Below are 18,058 nucleotides of genomic sequence, written 5' to 3' on the forward strand. Positions count from 1 at the left end.
CGACTTGATTCTGCGCATTGTGGAAAAGGCCCTCTCACAGTCTGCTGTACTGATAGGTAAGGTTAAACATATGCAGCTTAGTACAGCAAAGTTTGGATAAACCAAGTGCAGTGAACTACCTTGATTTGCCAGCAGCTTTTAACATTTCCTTTATTGATTTAGTTTTACAGTGAAGGATCATATATACCCTAAGGTTGGCCCACTCATGCAACACACCAACTTTGGAAATAAGAGGCGGCTCTCCATTGCCATAAAGTTCACCAAGATGAGTTACCTTGTCTTCTCCGTACTGTTCTTCGCTGGCCTTTTCAGATGATTCAGGTAGATCTTTGGGATTAAATACTGAGAAAGATGCTAACTTACCAGTGTCAGGTAGTCGGTTTTGAACATGGGCAATTAAAGCATTGACAAACTTGACCTGTGTCTGCCTTTGGAAGGTATTTAAAGATTCAGCATTATAAGAGATGTTGAAAGCTGACAGTGAAGACTTCAAATCAGTATTTAGCTTTTTCAATTGGGCACCACAATGTTCTCATAGATTTTTCAGCTCCTTGATAGTAGTTGATTCCAATTTCTACAATACTGACAAGTCGATATCTGGATATTGGAATATTCGACTCAAATGAGAGACAACTGGCAACACATCACACATCATGTACAGAGTTGCAATGAACTTGAACTGTTTGACTACTTTGCACAAACCATGAGCCAAAGCTTGCCCTCTGTCTTCAGCTTCACTTTCCAGACTGGTTATCACAGCTGGTAAAACTTTAACTAGTGTTTGACAGGCTTTGTCAACTGACAGCCAGCGTGTGTCTACAGATTTCTTCAATTTTAGCTCCTTAGTTTGCAGCAGTTGTTCAATGGCTTTTAATCCAGCCATTCTGACAACACTGTTCTCATAGAAATAAAAAAAGTTGTTGCAGTGTTGGTTTGAAAGTGTTAGAAATATATCGAACATCATCACCTGCTTGAGATGCAGCCAGTGCTAAGCGATGTGCTACATAATGTATGCTGGTAAGTAATGGTTGCCTTCTAGCCAGTCAAACAGCCACTCCATTGTGACAACCAGTCATAACACTTGCTCCGTCAGATACAAAACCCACCAAGTGTGAAAGCGAAATGGATGACTTTTCGAGGAACGATACTAATTGTTCTTCAGTAACCTCAGCAGTGTCATTGGGTAGTTCAACTATCGAAAGAAATGAATTTTTGACGTCACCAGAAGCAGACAAGTATCGTGCATAAATGACCAACTCTTTAATCACACTGACATCAGTGGATTCATCAATCATGATGGATTAATGATCACAGTGACGTAATTCCATCAGTTGACTTTCTCTCAATTGCTTACCCATAACCTTCAAAAATTCTTGAATAATTCTTTGGCTAATATACTTGGCATTTTCACCACAATGTAGGTGCTTGAAGACATCACACCCAATAAATTTCATTGCCTCAATTAAACTACCATAGTGGTTGGTGTGAGGAATCTCTGACTTTACTAGCCAGTAGAGACACTACATTGCACCCTTCACTGCAGCATGCTGAAGGGATACCTGTGCCTGGAATGCTTGCCCTATTCCACCATTTGTATCAGCTGCCTGACGGACAGTTTCCAATTGCACCGCTCTAACATGCATTTCTGAACTGAGATGGCGACGAATGCTATCCTTCTGCATGCAGACACATGGTGTTTCATTCCATACTTTGGAGTAGTTGTATTTGTTTTCTGTTTTGTGCTTTCTGCACAACTTACAAAGCATACCTACAGCCTTACCATCATCATCTGTCACTAGCTTGTCACTAGCTCTAACCATGGAAACTCAGTTTCCCACTTTCTGTCATAACCAATCAAATGCTTAGAATGGCTTCGTGAAAAGCCTTGTGATTCTGCAGTTGATTGGCCATGGCCTGTAGTGTGCTCCTGTACATTTCTACTGGTTGTCTGGTCTGTACAGTTTATAGCACAGTGACTGCTATTACCTTGAGTGTTATCATCAATTACAACTGCTCCTGCAGTGCTTGGCCTAGTTATAATACTAACTTCAACATCATCACTCTCTTGGTTATCATCATTGCTCTCCATGCTCTCGTAACCTTTTCCATTATTGCTTGCCTTGTCGTCGCTTTTGTAAGTTGTCCCGTCTTCATTTTCATAGCTTGTCCTGCCATAACTTCTCGTGGCGTTGGCTTGTCTTGCTGTCGCTGTCATAACTACTTGTCCTGTCGTCGTTCTCGTGGCTTGTCTTGCCATCGTTGTCATAACTACTTGTCCTGTCGGTGTTCTCATGGCTTGTCTTGTCGTTGCTCTCGTAACTTGCATTTGTCAAGTCGTTGTGGGTTGTCTTACCGTCATTATTCTTACTCTTTTTGGTGTTCTTGTCTGCGTTGCCTTGCCAGCTGTTGTTGTCATCACTGCTATCAGTTATAAGAATTGGTTCAACACATGTACGTTTGCGTTTAGTAATAAATTGATCCATAACTACTTGTTAAACTATCGTGATTAGATTAAAACACACTAGCTCTGTACATGTATAAAACCCACAATCAGTAATTTTCTTGACTTATTATTTTTGATTGTGGGTTTTACTTTTTAAAATGAGTAGCGCGGCGCAGTGCCGCGCTACCGCTTTATAGGGAACCCCCTGCATACGGTATTTGAGTCATGATAGGTGTGTGTTCTATTAGAGTAATTGACTGGTGATCTCTTGTAGGTACCCTAATGTGGTGGACACTGTTGTTGGGGATCACCTGATGTCATGTGATGCTAATCATCGAAAGTGGTCACATGACTTTGTCAATATGTCGCTACCCGGAGTGGAGCATCATGTGAGCTGATCATGTAATCACTGTGTGTATGTCACAATATTACCTCATCAGGTTGTTATGGATACCAGTCTGGTTGCTGCAGTGGGTGTTCACCATGGTAATGCCAATATCAGGCGGTCAACCCTGTTGAGCCTGTTTGAGAACATGACCAGCACAAACACTTTACAGGTGTGTACACTGTAGTGTATTGTACCCTAGTAGCATAGTGGTATACCTTTTAAAGTTCTCTTATCATTAAATGTTTTTCCCTCTGGGGAATCCCCCTTGTAGGATAAGGAGTTCGTATCATCAGCAGTGCTAAGTCATCTCCATGACGATGATCACCTGGTGGTCGAGAATGTTGTGAAGTGTTGTCTTGAACAGGTGGGTGTGGTTACTAGGGTGTGTGGTCGTTAAGAATAGATCATTGCCACACACTATTAAATGTTAATCAAACAGGTATAACTGACCAGATGAGGAGGGTTGCTTAAAATATACAGCCTCACGACAGCTTGACAGTATTGGTTAGGCATAATGCCTTCATTCAAGTTATCCCAAACACTTTTTCAACAGGTTAATGTGAAGGTGTATATCTGACTGACTGACTGACTGACTGACTGACTGACACTGACTGACACTGACTGACTGACTGACTGACTAATGCCTTCAGACAAGCTTAACTCCACTACAGATAATGCAATGTTGATTTGCTTACCGTCACTTAGGTCCAACACTTGCCTTTTCACCTCTGTGGTTGCTAAACTGATACATCATTGAGTTACCTTTGTCCTCTTCTGTCTTTCTCTACTACTGCATCATGGGTAGTGCGTAATGGCTTAAGTGGACATTTAACCCTTAAACCCACATAATCCAGAAAACTGGATTTAAATAAATATGCATGCCTTGCACAAATCATTGTAACTATCGAAGCGCCTGTCCTATGGCTATGCTATTTGTGTCATTCTACTCGTGATGACTCGTGATGTAACAAGAAGCAAAATGACACCTAGGGTTTTACCCAAATGCTAAACAGTGAGGTTAAAACAAACCGTGTAAGTAACTTTCCAGTACCATGAGTACCTTAGCTATATAGAGTGTTTTCATCGCGTGAGCAAGCTTACGTAATATACAGGAAACCGCCATATTGGTGCACATGTGGCAATGGTGCAGTGTGTAGTGTTCGGATGCAACAATCGTTCTGACAGTGAGTCAGACAAAGGGATCTCCTTTTATAGAATCCCAGCTGTTACTGATAGAGAAGGAAAGGCAGATTATGAGTTAAGAAAGTTGCGAAGAGACGGATATCTGGCTGCTATTAACAGGAAAATCCTTGATCTCCAACGGCTTGACAAGTACAGAATCTGTGAAAGGCACTTCATATCAGGTTCCCCTGCCTTACTGTACGATCGAACAAGTCCAGACTGGCTACCGACTTTAAACCTCGGGTATGAGGCTAGCGATTCTTCCTCCAGCACGAAGGACAGAGTAGAGAGGTATGAGAGGGCTCGTGAGAGAGAGCTAAGGAGGACTGTGCAGCAAGAAACTGAGGCTTTGTTACCCACTGTAACTGCTACCGTAGCAGACAGAATTGTTGATGAAGAACTACGGCTTATTACAGCTGAGCAAATTGAAACTGCCAAGCAGTACTTCAAGCCAAGAGAGGCCACTGTTTGTGAGTGCTCAGGTCAAGTGAAGAAGCTAGAAGAAGAGTTAGCTAAAAGCCAAGATACTATCAAGCTTTTGACTGAACAGTTGACAACACAGAAGCAGTTACAAGGTACTTTTACAGAGGAATGTCTAGCAGCAGCAAGTGATGATTTTGTGAGGTGCCATACTGCCTTGCCAAATTTTAATATTTTGAGGGCTGTTTTCCAGCACGTTCACAAAACGTTACCAGCTGGCGGCATCACAAAGCTTTCTCCTTTTCAGGAATTTATGTTTGTTTTGCTAAAGCTCCGTATTGATCCTCCTCTTGAATATCTAGCCTGCCATTTTAGGATCTCAACAGCTACTGCATCTAGAATTTTCATAAAATGGCTAAAGCAGATGGACATACGTTTGCAAGATCTTATAATCTGGCCAGAAAGAAATGCTCTTCAGAAGACAATGCCAATGTGCTACCAAGCATCATTTGGTAAGAAAGTGGCTGTTATCATCGACTGCTTCAAGATATTTATTGACCGGCCTTCTAGTTTATCAGCACGTGCAAGCACTTGGTCAAGCTATAAGCCACCATAATACTGCTAAAGTGTTGCTAGGGATTACACCTCAGGGCACGGTGTCATTTGTTTCAGAATGCTGGGGTGGTAGAGTCAGCAACAAACATCTCACAGAGCATTGCGGTATATTAAGAAAGTTACTCCCTGGTGACATAGTATTGGCGGATCGAGGTTTTGACATTGCTGAGTTGGTTGCTATGATGCGTGCACAACTTCACATTCCTGCCTTCACAAGGTGTAAGAAGCAACTATCAGCAGAAGAAGTAGAGGATACTAGGAAGATAGCAAATGTTAGAATCCATGTGGAATGTGTTATGGGGTGTGTCCGACAGAAATATAAAATACTGACCGAATAGTGTGAGTATGCTGTGCATTAAATAATATGTGTGTGTTGTTGTACCTTTTGAGTAGCATGTTCTTAGTACACACAATATTATGTACATAAAATGTTATCACTTTCTCATACAATATAATTCAACTGTGCATGTTGTAAGCTAACATGTAAATAACACATAATATTAAACCTTCTTGCGTCCTTTGCCTTTTGTAGTTTTCCTGCAATCAGGACAAAACCATTTTCCTTTTGGAATAGAAGTGATCTTCAAGCAGTCTAAATGAAACCACTGGATTACACATTTGTCGTTGTCACATCCTATCATTTTCCCTTCATCTGGACCGTTACAGTAGCAGTACACTTCATCATTTACCTCAGACTCAACATCACAATCATCAGCCACCAACTGGGAACTAGATGGCTAGCCTTCATTCATGGTTGAAACAGGTGGACGTGTATACCAATGGCCTAATACTTCTGGCAGCAAGCACGTGGTGAAAAAATACTCACAATTTCTGACACACTCTTCCCAAAATTCTTCATCCTTGTGTATGCGCTCAACATAGATGTTTGTTTCTCTTTCAGGGCAAGTAAATACACAGAAATCACAGTACTGCACATTACAAACAAACAATTGTGGCTGTACTTGGTAATAGTAAGCATGAGAACGATCAAGGTGCAGTGAATCACCCTGCTGAATTAGACAAAACTGTGTCATTCATTGCTGCTTGTTCAACACTCTCTGCTCGGTGCTTGTATGGACATTTGATTTCAACTGTACCTTTGCTACAACAATCACATTCAATAACTCCGTCAGGCGAAGCTCCGATAAATGGCCAATTCGGATTTATAAACAAACCATTCTCTTTTAATTGAATGTTTTGGTGAATTCCCTTGACAGCTTTCAAATACTCGTCAAGAGCTAACCTCTCATGCTTTTGTCCCCAATCAGTTTGTTTACTGGTAAAAGTAAATAAATGAGGATAACAAATTTTTTTGATCAGACTTTAGGCACTATCAGTGCGGCATACAGCTTTCATGTTGGAAGCAGTTATTCTTCCAGCTCGAAACTTATACCAAAGATTTGATTTGGCTTGTTGTCTTGTGTGTAACTCTACTTGTTCAGCCATTTCTTCTGTTATCGTCAGAGCTTCAACAGTGCTTTGACACACATCAAGCAAACCATGGTATTCAAGCTCCACATACTCTGGCTTGTGAGGTGATGTAATCGGCTGGGGAAAAGATGGCATTGCTATCTTTGGCACTTACACATCTGAATATTCTGAGACTACGGACAGCACTCCTACTTTAGGTCCAATAAGACTTAATGTTTGAAAAAGAGAAGCCAATTCATCGCTTGTGGATCTAGTGCCTTCTTTAGGCTTCTGCGTTTTCAGGGGAGCATCATCACACCCATCGATGGTATCATCAATCTTGTGTTTTTGACCTCTAGCTGAAGTAAAATCTAGCTCCTTAATTGGCAAGTACTGGGCAGATTTCATAGACGATGGCATCACCCAAGCACACTGGTCCTCAGTACAGGCTCTTTGTCCCTCAATTCTGCTAAGCGTTTCCAAGTAAAAGAGGACAGCAGCTACATGTGTGCATACTTCGCCAAGCCCTGCCATGCAGTTGCAGTGGGCACAGCACACTTCACCATCCTGTTGAAGAATTAGCCAGCATTTCAACGGAGTATCACTCAGTCTTTGAGAATGAAACACCTGAAAAAAGTATAATTATACTGAGCTTTAGCTACCATCAGATTTTTCTTACCCTTCCAGTTGTAACGAATTTCGTATCAACTTTACGCTCAACAACCTCCTTCACCCATCCACACACAAACTGGTTGTACACCTCCAACCCTTTTCGTGCTCCAAACTGCTCTGTTGTTATAAAGCTGGTTTGAAGAACCAAATAAGATAACAAATCACAGGCGTCTACTGGTGGAACGTCGTCCGTTTGCTCTCCAAATGTGCCAGGACAGAAAGGATCTATTCCACCAATAATCGAAATTTTGTCGAGGTAACGGGACTTAGCATCATCAAGTAAAGCCTCTGCGTATGACGATAAAACAACACCTTCGGCCATTGCTGGGTAAATCACCAGGAAAAATCACCGTTGTTGGACCATGACATCCTGTGCACCAATATGGTGGCTTCCGGCAATTTCCTTAAGTTTGCTCACGCGATGAAAACTCTATAGCCTGCTAGGATTTTTTTTCTTTATAAACTAAATGCACATGATCCTTTGTAAGACAATATAGTCTCATAGCTGTCACTGATCTCTACAGCTCTTGGTCACTCACTTAGTATTATAGGTAATCACACATTTGAGTGCAATTTTGGCTGTTACGAGTTCAATTATTCCATAATTGCATGAAAATGTGTGTGATTGCCTATTAATTAATCACATAGTGACCACCCTTCATTGTTTGTAGTACACATCTATCCAGTTCTATGTGGCCATTAACTTCTACCAGGTGATTGCATCATTCTTCTTTATATTACATCATTTGTTGTTGCACTTAAAAGGCTTCTAATGTCAGCTTATTTGATTGGCTATTCATTATATTAACTTAATCTGTGATTCTGCTATTTTATTGGTTACTTTACAGTGCAATTACAGAAACAAGGCCATGTGATTTGGGATTAATTGCACTCCTACTATTAGGACTAATGTATGGCAAACTAAATCACTATGTGATTAGAAAAGAAAGCGTGCATACGACTACTCCAGGGGCGGATTTAGGGGGGGGGGGTCTAAAGGGGCTGTAGCCCCCCTTTTCCTTTCTAAGTTATTACTTGGCCAATAAATCCCTAAATCTTCTATGTGTATCAAAAGCAGACTTATGTCGGTAAATATGCATCACTACCAACACAAATAAAGTCTATTAACTATATCTATTGTTCAACTCTGTTCCAGGATGGTATAGTTTCCTTTTCCTCAAGAGTTCTTAAAAAAAGGTATCGATTGTGGGTTGCATGCATCTCCAGTTACAAAAGTTTTAATTGTGGGTTTTGTTTTATTCAGATAATTATCCACTATAGCTATAAAGGGTGATTAATACGATTCAAAAAGTGTTAGTTGGTTTAATTGGTTAGAGTTATCAGCTTCAGTATAATATGTTGACAGCCATTATAGCAAATTGTAGTATTTTGGTAATTTACAGTTTCATAAGGCAGCTATAGTAGATCAGTCTTCATAATCTGGCAGGTCTAGAAATAAGTTGACTATCACAACAGCAAATTCAGAAAGCTCATAAATGCAATATAGTTGCTCTTTGCTAAGTATTTCCAGTGGACTAGCTAATAGCTACTAGTATCCTTCACTGCATTCTGCTTTTCAGTATACTTTATTGGTGTTGTGGCTAACAAAGTGTCACTAGGCTAAGGAGCATGCATACTAATAATTGTGACATTCAACACTACTACTACTACTTAGCTATACATGTTTCTGCCCCACAGATTTAGCTGATTAGAGCTGATGCATTATGTCATATAGCTAGCTATATCTAAATGCTTGGTAGCTACTCAATGCATATTTTAATTAGTCTTGATTTTAAAAGTAAAATTTAATAAACTGAAATTCCATTATTTTCAACTGAATAACTGCTTACAACACTCTCAGATTCACCTTTGGAAGGCCTAATTTTCAAAATTTCCTGGAGGGATGCCCCCAGATTGGCATGCTAGTGTAGTCATTATTCCAAATAGCTAATTTGACCATAAATACTACATGAATCTTACCACTAGGGCCTTGTGGGAAGGCTTGGTATCTTCCAATGTCTGGCTAGTTACCCGTTTCCCTGTCCAGCTTAGCCCCCCCTTTCAAATAATCCTAGATTCGCCCCTGTACTGTATATCAAAAATCCTGAAACACTTCAGCTATAGGGGAATGTGCCCCCCCAGACCCCCCAGACCCCCTGCTCCATATACCAACTACTCCGGTGCACCCCTCCTTGCCAGACCCTGGATCTGCCCCTGTTGAGTAGGGATCATAGAAATAACAAGCAATGGACAAGAAAGATCATCTACACCTGCAGTTATACTAGTAGCCTGTCAATAGTACAGCCATGAATGAAGTAGGGATTAACCCTTAAACCCACAGAACTTTTGGATATGTGTATATACACAATTTGGGCACGCATGGCGACACTAGATGGGGTAACTTAATTCTTATAGCCCACAACAACACTTTGAGTAAAAGTCTGTTCACTGGGCTACTTTGAGAAGATTAAATGAACACTGCAACTACAGCGGCTTACTTGTTATGAGATGGTGTTGCAGATGAAAGTTTTCAAATCTAATACAACTTAAGTGGTAAATTTGGTGACTCTTCTATTATTAAAGTATTTGACTGACTGCTCTATTAGAGTATCTCAATCTTGCATGGATTTGTTTGGGAGAAGGTAGGGTCATGTGCCCCCTGCACCCCCCTTGGGCCTGCCCTGCTCAAATATAAAACTAAGCAATTAATCAACATAAAATAAAGTTCAGAAGGCTGAAAAATTGCTAGAGGATTGTTAAGTGATGTAGAATTGAGATTTTTTTCCACACTACATTCCCCATGTCTTTAGCTGTGTAATATTACCTTTAACTTGAACCATATATGGTATTTATAGCCACCGTTTGTGGGGCCAATGATGACTGAGTGTTGTATTAGAGTAGTTTACTGCACTAGTCAACCTTTTATGGTAAAAATGTGGAGCATTCTATTAAAAGCAGTTTGTCTGGTGACCCCTTCATTAACAGCCTTTAGTCTCCATGGTAGCCATAGTAGTTGGATAGCAATAATGTACTACAGGTGGTCACCTGATTGTTATCTTGTGTTTTCAAGGACAAAATTACAGTACTGGTGTTACCTCATGTCACCCATACATACTACAGGTAGCAGTTGTCACTGAGTGTGTTCCTGTGGAAAATCTAATTGATGCCCTCCTATCTGTATTGGGACGTGTCACTAGATCACATGATCCCCTCGTCATCTCTGAACAGTGTCTCACCTCGGTGATGTCATTACTGGATCATGTGGTCCCCTCTGCTGATCATGTGATCTTGGATAAGATGTTGATATGTCTGTTGCCACATCTCCTCTATTGTCGCCATGGTGGTGTGAATGTCACTCAATCATTGGCTTTTTCCTTGGCAACATCATCACTTGCTCAATCTCATCCCTTATTAATTAGATGTGATGAAATACTCAGTAGTCATGGTAACAATGTGGTTGTTATAATGATGGTGTCACATGATCTCATTAGAATACAAGATACCATTAAAGTGTCACCGTGATGTCATGACAATGGCTAACTGTGCCCTGATTGGCTGGTTTGCTAGTAAACTGGCTACTATGGAAACAACTCACCTTACTAATATGGTATGAGGAAACCATACAAATAGTGATGTATTGTGGCTTGTTTGACAGGTTGTGTTGTTTTTGGATATGTGTTGTCATGACGATCAAGGATTGATGTCACCCAAGTCCCTGTTCTCAATTGCTATGGTTACCTCACTGTTGTCACACCCTCTACCTATCCCACTACACATCAAACTAGCTGGAAGTCTCACCTGTATGGTTTCATCACTACAACATTGCAACACTACTGTAACTGATATATTTCTGTTGTCTTTTAATAATTATATAATTACAGGATGATGTCATATCATTGGATCATGTGATCTCATCACTTGTTCGTAAGAAAGGATCACCATGGCAACAAACTCGATACCAGAGTAACCTTCTGCTGTGGGTTACTTCCATGGTAACAAAACACCTCAGAATTCCTGAAGACACTACAGCCAGTGAGTAGTCATGTGATACTGGATCATGTTAGCATTGTAGGTGTGTACTCCAGGTCTCTGGTTGAAGTTATCATCACCAGATCCTCAACAACTTCAGCAATACTATTTGGTGGGTGTGGCTTTTGTGTGGTCACATGAGTTCCTAGACAAGGTTGATCACACATCATTCATCTTGTGATCTCAAAGAAATGTCAAAACTATTAACACCTCATGTCAGTATATAGTGTAATCAACACCTCATAGGGTTGTGATGGGTGATCAACCTCTCCAGTTATGACAACTAATGTTGGTATTTTGTATGTAACAAGGCTCAGTGCATCATGTGATGTCATGTGATCTTCCTACTACAGGTGTTATTAATACTTTATCACTTGCTGGTCAGGTTGCTAGGGAACAATAATAAAACTCCTCGTTTGATAATGAAGGCTCTATTTGATGTAAGTGCCATTGGAGGTGTGGCATTGTACTGCATTCCCATTGGCTAGGTGCACTTTCAAGGCCGAGGAACACTTCTACGGTTTCTGGCACTAATTTGGTGCGGGACACCTGACATGGAATCGGTGTTATCAAGTTGTGTTCAAAGTTTCATTCCCATTCCACAACTTCCATTCTTCAGTCCACATTCCCAGCTCTCCAGTCTACAGTTTGCTCGGACATTTCTACAAGCCATGGGGCCTGATGGGATCCTCGCCATAGGAGGAATGTCACATTGTCCCAGTGAGTGTGTCACACTGTCCTAGTGAGTGTGTCACTTTGTCCTAGTGGGTGTGTCAGTGTCTCATAAGTGCTATGTGGTACTAAGACTTAAATTGCTACACAATATGCTCTAGCTGCTTGTGAATACAGTGGAACCTCAGTTATCCGGACCCCACTTATCTGGATTCTTGGTTAACCGAATTACGGAAATGACTGTTCTATTAGGGTAGTTGAAAATACTGATATTTTTAAAAATTTTGGTTATGCTATTTTGATGTTATTTATACACAGTTTCAGAGATACAGACTTTTCAGACTTATGGACCACCTCTGGCCCCAAGGGGTTCGGATAACTGAGGTTCCACTGTACTCTAGTTATAAGTGCCAGCTGTAATTGCTCTGGTGACATTACTTAATATCAGTTCTGTAGTAGTGTATTTTAACTATAGATGTTTCCATAGATAACTAACCTGTTACTACACTAGTGTCAGAGCTGTACTAACAAAGCTATGACATAACCTGTGAATACATGTATCATATTACTTATTGTTTACACACTAGTGCTCCCAATCTGTATCTTTGGCATTACAAAGATAACAGTGACACTACTAGCCAGAGATGAGTAGCTAATAAGTTTATTACTCTCAATGCTATGTGCCAGTATTGTGCCTGCAGGCAAAACTACATTATGGTGTGCTTGCAATGTTGGTTACTAATGGTTACCACACATTACATCATCCCACAGTGGTACCTGCATTACTAGTTGCTCTACTGAAGCCAGACAAGTCTTTACGAGTGGCTGCACTTAACTGTCTCCAATTAATACACACCAGTATTGATGTCAATTGTGCTGATGTCATGAACATGGACACACCTCTCCTCTACCTGTGTGACTCGTTATTACATCATCAGGTTGAATTGGTTGCTGACCATACTGGTGTGGTGGTCGTCATGGCAAAGATAATGAACAATGTTACCATGGAAACTGATGGTATAATTACAGCAGTGATGGAAGCACTAATGTATCATGTGATCTCACATGATACCCCACAACATGTACAATGTGATCTACTAAGAGTGATTGGTGATGTTTATCATAAGGTAATGCTCTAATTATCCATAGGAAATATTATATCACATGTCATTAATAGGTTAAATTTACTGGAATAGTGGAAATGTTGAGGGACACTCCCCCAGGTAATCATGTGATGTTATTAGATCATGCGGCATCATGTGGTCTCATTACAGAGGGAGGTGATGAGGTGACCAGCTTGTTGCTAAGGTGTTATTGTGTTGGTAACACTTCACATATGGATCACATGAGCTGTGAGGTGTTATTGAAGTCATTAAAGATCAATAATGATGTCATACAACATGTGGTATTGGAACAGGTGCGTGTATTGTGTGGAATATTGTTCAGTATACAGGAGGAGTCCCTGACTAATTACAATATTGTGACTGCTGTACTAGCTATTGTGGGTCCTAAGTAGGTTAGGTTATGATGACATATGATGAGTTAGATTGCTGACACCTCTTGTCTGAATATAATGATTATCTTCGTTATGTTACTCTGATGTCATGACAACCACCCAACACCTAGCCTTCTAGTGAGTCCCTGTTAGGGAACTGTGACTTGTGATAGAGTGGTGTGGCTTATAATAGGGTTTGATGTGTGGGATATATTTTGCCATCAGAGGAGGTTGGACGCGCTCTCACGCCACATAAATATATTGCCCTTAATTACATTGTTTTATATGGTATTTCACGTGACCCTCAATAGTTACAATACAAATTTGGAAAATGATAGGGTTGGCTGGGGTTGATTAGACATTCGGATGGTGCTTCACGATGATGTACTTTGTTTTGTAAAAGTACTTGGTGATTGGGGTGAAATTAATAAGTTGTGGTTTGGTGTATAGAACTTCTCCAGAATTGTCACATCCATATTCTATAATCAGAACAATGATACTTTACCAAATTAAACTGCATGAGATCGATGTATAAACCTCTTCAATAAAACAAGTTGCACATAATTTGTTTTAGGGGTACATAAATCGTGTCCAACCTTCTCTGTTTCGCCATTTACTACCTACTTGTGTATTCTAATTGTTTAGCTCACCCCACAGTTCTACACTAGTCTAACCCAGACGCATCAACACACAACATTATCCACACTCCTTGACTGTTGTCTTGACGACACTACCACGCCCCCTACTGCTACTGATATTGTCAACACCATCAATAAGGTAATTTGAGTTGCCATGGTAACCACATAAATAGTTAAGTAGGTGTTGTAATCTCTAATGTGATGTATTGTATGACATAATAAAGGTATTTGTTATTCCTTAATTAATGAAGAAAGCTCTCTACTTTAGCAACTAATGTGTCAGCCATTAAAATATGATACATACCTTTACACTATTAGAACTGTATGTGTCAAAACAAGACATGTTAAGGTGTATGTAATATTATTGTCATATGTGTGACTGTTCTATTAGAGTAATGGTAACAACAGTGACTCTGCTGTCTTGAACAATTGTAGTTTTACTGCGGTACATCATAGTAGTCATCAGATCTGGTAGTCATTGTGTATCACTTAACTTTATATAAACACTCTTATCATCAAGAGTATATAATGGAGTATATAATGGGATGGAGAGTGTTGAACTGTGCTATATAGGCTGTGAAATATGAACCCGTAAAGTTGTATGACATCGTTCAAACAATTTGTTAATTTGTGTTGATTGGTGACTGATTATATAAGTGCAGTGGGCACACTTTGTATACATGACTACTGAGAGTATCAATGGTGTACTCAAGAAGAGTATGACACATAGCGCAAAGGAACTTGCAGTACAAAGAGAAAGACATGAGCAGCTAACCTGGAAAGCAAACATCGAGGTTTCATCTTGACCGTTCTACTAGCGAAAGTGACACGTCTAGATGGAATTTCAGCCATTGCAATTTGGACCACCCATCATAAGGTGTTAAATCTGAACAATCAACAGCAGTCAGGTTGATGAGAGGAAATGAAAATATGATGGTTACTTACCGGTTCATTTTTCACAGTTTATAGTGCAGTTCAACACTCTCCCTCCCCATTATATTATATTCTTGCTAACACTATATTACCATTACCTGTCATAGCTGCCACTCAACATTCAGTGTGTGTTACAAGAACTAGACCAAGGCTTTGTCAAAATGGCCTCCAAGTCTCCTGCTCCGAGGAAGGCAAAGAGAAGGAAGTTAGACACTTCAAAGGATGATGAAGAGATTTCATTGGATAAATCCTGGCAGAGAGTGGGCATCATCCTGGATGCTGTGATAGGGAGTGTGTCACCACAAGATTCTTATAAATTGGTTCCTTCCTTATTTGGACTATTAGAAAGGTATGGTAGTGATCATGTAAGGTCAAAGGTCACACTGTTAGGTCACTGTGTTAATATCAGTCAGCCATTATCCAACTAATGTCATCATTTGTATGACTGATCCATTTCAGTTGTTTATTTCAATAGGATTGCAAATCATGTTTCCATCATCCTAAACACTTGATCTTATTAATCTTCCCGTGGCATACACAGAGTTTATTGTGGTGTGTGTTTTAATGTTCAGTTGGTCTTATCCTACACTTTGATTAGTCCCGGGCTCACGCTAATGCCAAACACCGTCTGGTGACAATGCTTGAGTTTCTTGGAAGTGTGATCCAGCCAAAATATTGAGTGGCCAATCAGAATCGAGGAGTTGCATAATCGCATGAATGTATTGGAAGTAGACGAAAAAGCAGACTATTTAAAGCTGTTCATTAGAAGTATTTGCCTAGGCTGTTCAAGAGGTTTGTTGTTGTCAAGTTGTTTTTTTCCGGTCTCATCTTATGATTGTGACTGGACATTTCACCAGAAATGATACGCTATCCTCTACTAATATGATAAATGAAGAAATCGCATCAAGTAAACACCCATATTACCCTATTTTGAGTTTTACTTTATTCCTAGCCATTTTCGAATGGTACAGTATTTCAATGTTTTAAAACGATTTTTTTGCAACTCCTCGATTCTGATTGGCCAGCCATATTTTGAGTGGATCGCACTTCTGGGCCCAAGAAACTTGAGCATTGTCACCAGACGGTGTTTGCACATTAGCACGAGCCCGGCTGGGCACGAGACTACACTTTAATAGTCTGAATGTAAGGCTACTCCAACTAAATCTTTTGTTTCTTGGTCAAAACTCAGCTAAGCAGGGTTGGTTGGGTGGTAAAATTACTGTATAGTAAAAGCAAAGCCCACGGCAACCATATGAAACACAGTTATTGCTGCCCAGTGAACCAGCACTGGGATGCCTGTGCACCACTCAGGCACTTGAGTGCAGGTTAATCCTCCTGGGGCAGGGCTAGTAACCTGCAGGAGGACTGTCCAGGTATCACGGAGAGAAGTCACGGAACTCTACAACAACCTCAACACCACTAAACGAGACAAGGACTGTCTGGCATTTGCTTCCCCAGTAAACACCACCCAGTAAAGACCAGGTACCCATTGATGTTATTACAGCTGGGTGAGCTGCTTCCCATATAGTAGCGGTATAGAACATTGACGAATTTTGCCAAACTTTCCTTTTAAACTTTTTCCACCAAAGTATATTTCCAGCCATCATTACGTGATATGTAGTGACACATGACAAAACACTGAAGTTGTTTTGCTAATCAGATTTTGTCAAAAGTTTAACACTGCCAGTTTCTTACTGTACAGTAATACTTTTACTGGCTGAAGAGTGATCTGTGTCAAACAGTATTTGCCAGTGTCCTGAAATATGTAGTGTTCCTCACTTTGTGATGGGTTTACAAGGTAACTTGTGAATGCTTCATTGTATTGCTTCTACTCACAAAGGGATCATGTGAACAATGTTTTATACAGTACTGTAAAAGGTCGGTCAAGCCCAAGAAACAAAAGATTCAGTTTAAGTGGCCTAAATATGACTGTTCTATTAAGAGTATTTTTTCAAGATCTGAAGATAAAATTAAAATAGCTTTATATATACCTGACAAGTTCACTTATTAACCAGCTACGGCCTTTGGCCAGTGTACCTGGTTACTGTAATTGTTTTGGAAAATCATGTGTCTCTGTCCTGCCCACATGAGCAAAAAGTTTTGTGTTAAAAGCAGCTGTGTGTGAGAAATAAAGGCTGTACAGTACCAGTACCTTCCTGGTAGTAATTTTGCTTTGCTACTGTGCCTTTCATGCTAGCTTGAAATACGGGTGAAGCGAGTTCCTGAAGATATTATTAATGCCTTTCACAATGGGCTATATGAACATAAAACAACCGAACATGGCGTATCTAGCCTCATAGGCTACCAGAAATAACAAATTTCTTATGAAAGGGGGTGTGTCCATACTAAATTACAATATTTGTGACTGGTTTAGAAGTAGCACAATATCAACTTGTCAAACTCTGGATCCACTATACCTAACTGTTGTATGGTATAGAGTATGTGGTATAGGGTTTTTGTTTGTGTTACACAGTATATATATATATACAGATTGTGATTATGGAGTTTATTTAGTTGCCAGGATACCAGTGATCATCAGTTACATCATATACAACAACAATTGCTGACTGTGCTGTGTTGGGTGGTTACCATGACAACTGCACAAGGTGAACCAGAAAAGGCTAAAGGTAATCAATTGTCCTAATAAGGAAATATGGTTGTGTAGTCACGTCCAAATATTCAGATGTACACAGTTTTATTTTTAACGAACACTCGTTTTTCACTTGTGTCACCACGTGTGTTTATACTGCAGATCGCTCTGGATGGGATCGCTTCAGTGTAATCCAGATCAATTTTTGAGCCCCGTTTATACTATGAAGGCCGAGCTCGCTTCAATCTGTAAAAAACTTAAACCCACAATCATAATTTGCATTGAAGTAAAGGTTGTTGATGGAGTTACAAATGCCAGGCTAGTATAGCCATGATAAAGTCTTAAGTGTTGGCCTCGGTGTTGGCGACTACTCTCAACTCTGTGTAGCTAGTGAACTATTGATTCACACGCATACATGTTTGCTTTGAGCCCTTGTGTTGTTCTTGAGGCTGTCTTTTCGTATTGTCACCTAAATACTTCACTGTTGCTTCATTTCATCATTGCAGTCTTCATTTTAGCTGTAACTGTCTGTATCTTTATTCCGTTTATTAGAGTTAAATTGAACTGCAGG

The 18,058-nt window shown here is 40.1% G+C and overlaps 1 protein-coding gene across 3 annotated transcripts in view; it reads left to right on the forward strand.

The window, feature by feature from the left end:
• LOC136255682 (HEAT repeat-containing protein 1-like) overlaps positions 1-18,058 on the forward strand; it is a 47,625-nt gene that overhangs the window by 11,361 nt on the left and 18,206 nt on the right. For all 3 annotated transcript variants that reach the window (XM_066048494.1, XM_066048495.1, XM_066048496.1), the window contains exons 5-20: positions 2,718-2,832; positions 2,884-3,000; positions 3,103-3,195; positions 10,251-10,575; positions 10,622-10,737; positions 10,786-10,965; positions 11,012-11,162; positions 11,216-11,271; positions 11,513-11,599; positions 11,648-11,879; positions 12,603-12,958; positions 13,009-13,054; positions 13,106-13,248; positions 13,972-14,103; positions 15,005-15,246; positions 17,412-17,524. In XM_066048494.1, the coding sequence (XP_065904566.1) occupies positions 2,718-2,832; positions 2,884-3,000; positions 3,103-3,195; positions 10,251-10,575; positions 10,622-10,737; positions 10,786-10,965; positions 11,012-11,162; positions 11,216-11,271; positions 11,513-11,599; positions 11,648-11,879; positions 12,603-12,958; positions 13,009-13,054; positions 13,106-13,248; positions 13,972-14,103; positions 15,005-15,246; positions 17,412-17,524 (2,504 nt within the window). The remainder of the gene's footprint in view (positions 1-2,717; positions 2,833-2,883; positions 3,001-3,102; positions 3,196-10,250; positions 10,576-10,621; positions 10,738-10,785; positions 10,966-11,011; positions 11,163-11,215; positions 11,272-11,512; positions 11,600-11,647; positions 11,880-12,602; positions 12,959-13,008; positions 13,055-13,105; positions 13,249-13,971; positions 14,104-15,004; positions 15,247-17,411; positions 17,525-18,058) is intronic.

This window comes from Dysidea avara, chromosome 5 (genome assembly GCF_963678975.1).
Source record: "Dysidea avara chromosome 5, odDysAvar1.4, whole genome shotgun sequence".
NCBI lineage: Eukaryota > Metazoa > Porifera > Demospongiae > Dictyoceratida > Dysideidae > Dysidea > Dysidea avara.